General features: G+C 39.2%; 1 protein-coding gene across 1 annotated transcript; it reads right to left on the bottom strand.

Moving 5' to 3' along the window:
• Positions 1–438: 438 nt before the first annotated feature.
• Positions 439–2,707, bottom strand: LOC307128493 (cystatin-like protein). Its single transcript, XM_079820401.1, has 4 exons — positions 1,907–2,707; positions 1,652–1,756; positions 1,487–1,552; positions 439–1,361 (listed from the first exon to the last, which is right to left on the bottom strand). Exons 1-4 carry the CDS (start codon positions 2,081–2,083, stop codon positions 1,251–1,253), a joined length of 459 nt encoding a protein of 152 aa, XP_079676527.1. The 5' UTR covers positions 2,084–2,707; the 3' UTR covers positions 439–1,250.
• Between the last annotated feature and the right edge of the window lie 1,777 nt (positions 2,708–4,484).

Here is a 4,484-nt window from a genome sequence, read left to right as displayed (position 1 = left end):
ATGTCTTAAAAGCCAAAAGGCTCTCCAGTGTAGATCTAGTTTAATATTAATTCGTTCTCTGCTTTTGTTGTTATTTTATGATTGTTTTAATTCCTTACTTTAAATGGAGTTTCATATGATATTGTACACAGTATCAGACATTGTCATTCAGAACGTGACATTGATATGCCATTTTAAAGCTTTAAAGTTGTGGTAGAAATTCCTCTACCACCTGAGTAAGTTAAAGCAGGTTTCCCAGACACTACACATGTACAGTAACTCTAGGCGTCTCCACTTCGACCTGTTTGAGTGGGACGACGTCTCATCCCTTATGAACACACTTTCTCTGAATAAGGGCTCTAGTGTTCCCTTCAGCACTATCACTTGAGAACAGAAGTAGGCCTAAGATCTCTAGTGTTCAGCTGTTGTGCAGCAGTAATCAGACAGACTCCAGACAATGCCTTTGAATATGCTTTATTCACGCCGGAGGACCTCGTGTCCGTCTCAGAGAATCCCTCCAACAAAAAGAGCACAACCGCTTTTATAGAACAGGAGCAGGAAAAAGGTGATTCATTACAACATGATTAGTTCTTTATAATTCAGCAAACCCTTCTGTTACTGGTAAAAGCAAATCTGGATTTCTTGTTTACTTGTTTACTTGTTTTCTCAAGGCATGAGGTTATATGTAGACAGATCTAGTTTTGTTTCCCCTTTTGTTATTGAGACACACTTTGGCCCAAGTGGACATTTCACTTTCAAAAGATGTTAATCCTGAAAGAAAAATAAATGTTAGTTATGATTAATTAAAAAAAATAATAATTAACAAAGCCAACAGTTAGTATTTGACCTTCAAGTCCTACATCAATTTAAAACACCAGTGAAAACAAGAGAAACACCAGAATAACAGCGTCACACTGCGGGACATCTGTTCACAGATCTTTCCTCATCTTTCACCTCAAATTCAGTGACAATTAATGGCCTATAGTTCAAGATTTGGAACATTTTATTAATGGAAAACTTTGGCGACAATTTGTTTTCTATGAAGAATATTTAGACATTTTTAAACTTTTTTTTTAAACAATTATTAATTTGACATTTGTGTTATTCAACACTAGGACATACTAATGAAGACATGACATCATTACATTGAAACATATTGAGAAAACTGCTAGTTGAAAAAAAATACACATTAATCTTCATAATTAAATTCCAGATTTGTTTTTTATTTTATATTTATTCATATGGTCAGTTGCAAAGATCCTTAATCGTTTTTATTTCTCAGATGAATCCCATTGTTGCATATTTTTTAGAGACATCAGAGTTCCTCCTCCAACAAAATGAATTCTTGGGGGATTCAAACATTCGCCTTCGTTTTGTTTAATCTGCAATGAGAACAGTTCAAACCTTTTAGTGCAGGAATATCTTGATCTTGACAACATAAAGTTTGGATCATGAGGGTAAATTAAGGAGGACTTTGTCCTCAATATGTGACTAATATGTGATGTACCTTTTTTGAGTCTCTGAGAAGAAAACAGGACATGGATCCATCACATTCAACACAAGAAACTCGAGGCTGAGAAAAACACAACAGAGCTGTGAGAAACTGTAAGCTTTTCTTCTACAATGACTCCATACAGTCGAGATCCTTCAGTGAGAGCGAGTAGTTACTTACTTTAGCCTTATCTTGGATTTTACAGTCTTTCTGATGGACACTTGGTGTCGTGTTGTCACATGAGGTGGGTTTTAATATCACATTAAGCATGCGCTTCCCACGATTCTGTCATATAGAGATACAGGTAAAGCATAAAGATGACAACCATACATGTAGGAGATGTTTAAATATTTTTACCAGCACGTTAAGGCAGATGCATAAGCACAGAAAACAATCAAAACACAATTACAGTAAAATGATAAAGGTTTGACTTACAGTTTTTAAAATGTAGGCAAAATCAAGGTGTTTGGTTAGTCCATGTTCCTCATTGGCTTGTGTTATTGCCCTGTCAATAATCTCTGTGTCATGTTGGCTTAGTTGCTCATATTCAGTGTGTCCGTCTGTTGACTCCAGCAGGAACAGAGCGCTGAGCAGGAACAGTAAACCTCTCATCTTCACAGTAACTGATGTTCTGCACTGTTTGCCTGATCTGAGTCAGAACCGGTCTCTGGTGTCACGGCTACACAGATCACCACAGCTGTGATTGGCTGCTTTGTGACCAGAGGTCCTCCCCTCAGTCCCCAGATGATGAAATATGACAGAAACTGTGTCCCAAATTACGCAATTATGCACTGTGCACTCAAACGTGTAGTGTTTGAACTTTACATGGTTATTTTGTTATTCAACATCAGAATCTGGTGCCTCGTCCTCCACTGCGTAATTAAATCTGCGACAGTCGAGTGCATGAAGTGTCCAACAATCCACACTTCGTTTTTTCCGTTAATTTAGTGCATCATCCGGGTATTTAAAGTGCATATAGAATAGTGCATAAGTGCGAATTGGGACGCACCGGGTTTCTGCAGGTTTTATGAAGATACATTTAACAAGCCTTTATAAAGATACTTTTACAGTTTTTCTCAGTCGCTTTGGTACATTTCTCGAATCATCCTCCACATCTGCAAAATAGTAAGTGCATTTCTCAAAACAATTTGCACAAATAGCAAAACACCATTACCTGCAAAAGCCAGTCTCTTGCTCAAAATCCTTAGTTCATCTCTCAAAAGTAAATATTTGTGTACGGACAAGACAGTCAAATTGCTTAGTCATGTAGTCAAGACAACATTGTCCACTGGAGGGATGTTCTGATGTAATGTGGCTAAAGTTTTGATGACAATTATTGTAAATTATTGGTTACACCTTAGGCTTAGTGTATGTGTGAGTTTGATTGCAAGAGACTGGACAAGATTCACATTTACACTTTTACTGTTTGTACTGTAGTTTGTTGACAGACCATGTCATTGCGATCCAGAAAGGAAAAGACAGCACAACATAGCAAAAAAAAAAAAAAAAAATTAGAAATGTGAACGTCTAATGGAAATGTATAGAAATATGCTTGACATATTATGACAACTTGTTCAAAGAAATGAGAAACTGCTGTGATGTGCACAAGTGACACAATGATGTGAAGATTCTGGGTGCTTCCACAGCGGAAGACGCGAGCCAGGACCAGAGCTAGGACCTCTCCGCCCCTCCCGGTCTTCGAGATCTCCACCCGGAACCGCTTCTCCCCTCTTCGCGAGACGGAACGCGACGCTGTGGTCATCGGTACTTCCATCGTCCGGCATGTCCACGCTACCTCAGGTAAAGGCAAGGTAATCACTCACTGCTTTCCTGGTGCTCGTGTTCTCGATGTCGCTGCGCAGGTTCCCGAGATCCTGAACGGTGACGAGCGCATCGGAGCTGTCGTGCTGCACGCGGGGACGAACGACACCAGGCTGCGGCAGACGGAGGTTCTGAAGAGGGACTACAGGAGCCTGATCGAGACGGTGCGCAGAACATCGCCTGAAGCATCGATCATCGTGTCTGGACCTCTTCCCACGTACCGACTAGGACATGAAAAGTTCAGTAGATTATTTGCTCTAAATGAATGGTTAATGGCATGGTGTAATGAACAGAAGCTGCTCTTTGTAAATAATTGGAATCTGTTTTGGGAGCGACCTAGGCTCTTCCGTCCTGATGGCCTTCACCCCAGCAGAATCGGAGCGGCTCTTCTGGAAGGAACAATCCTTCCAACCACTATAGATAGATTCTCAAATAGCTTACCTGATCTGGCTCAGCTGCTCAATGAACCCAAACAAACAGATGAACTAGAGGAAATGACTAGCAGTATGAGCACGATTTTATCTAGCACATTAGAAATTGTTGCACCAATTAGATTAAAAAAGGTTAGAGAGAAACCTAAAGCACCATGGTACAACAGTGCTACACATGTTATCAAGAGAGAAACTCGTAACTTAGAGCGTAAATGGAAACAAACAAATTTAGAGGTCTTTAGAATCGCGTGGAAAGAGAGTATGTCACGTTATAAAAAGGCCCTAAAAGCAGCCAGGGCTGAGCATCTCCGCAAAATAATAGAAAATAATCAAAATAACCCAAGGTTTTTATTTAACACCGTGGCTAGACTAACAAATAAACAAACATCGCCTGAGCAAAATATTCCGTTACAGTTAAGTAGTAATGATTTTATGAATTTCTTCACTGAGAAAATAGAAAGCATCAGAAACAAAATTGTAAATGTACAATCTTTAATGATGTCTTATGATTCAACCGCGATTATCGCCCCTCAAGAACTACTACACCGCTTTACAACTATAGGACAGGAAGAGCTAAATAAACTTATCATTGCATCTAAACCAACAACATGTTTATTAGATCCAATACCCACTAAACTACTGAAAGAGTTGTTACCTGTAGTGGAAGAGCCTCTTCTCAATATTATTAACTCATCTTTATCTTTAGGTCATGTTCCAAGAATATTCAAGTTGGCAGTCATAAAACCTCTCATTAAGAAGCC

The sequence above is a fragment of the Gobio gobio genome (genome assembly GCF_949357685.1).
Source record: "Gobio gobio genome assembly, chromosome: 6".
Taxonomy (NCBI): domain Eukaryota; kingdom Metazoa; phylum Chordata; class Actinopteri; order Cypriniformes; family Gobionidae; genus Gobio; species Gobio gobio.
Note: the sequence above shows the minus strand (reverse complement) of the source record. Positions and strands in the feature narration are given on the sequence as shown.

Excerpts from the sequence above, each read along its gene's own strand:
- LOC307128493 (XM_079820401.1), bottom strand. The coding sequence starts at position 2,083 with ATGAGAGGTTTACTGTTCCTGCTCAGCGCTCTGTTCCTGCTGGAGTCA. Across the intron at positions 1,757-1,906 it reads TTGCCTACATTTTAAAAACT|AATCGTGGGAAGCGCATGCT; the intron begins GTAAGTCAAACC and ends TCTATATGACAG. Across the intron at positions 1,362-1,486 it reads TTCTCAGAGACTCAAAAAAG|ATTAAACAAAACGAAGGCGA; the intron begins GTACATCACATA and ends TTCTCATTGCAG.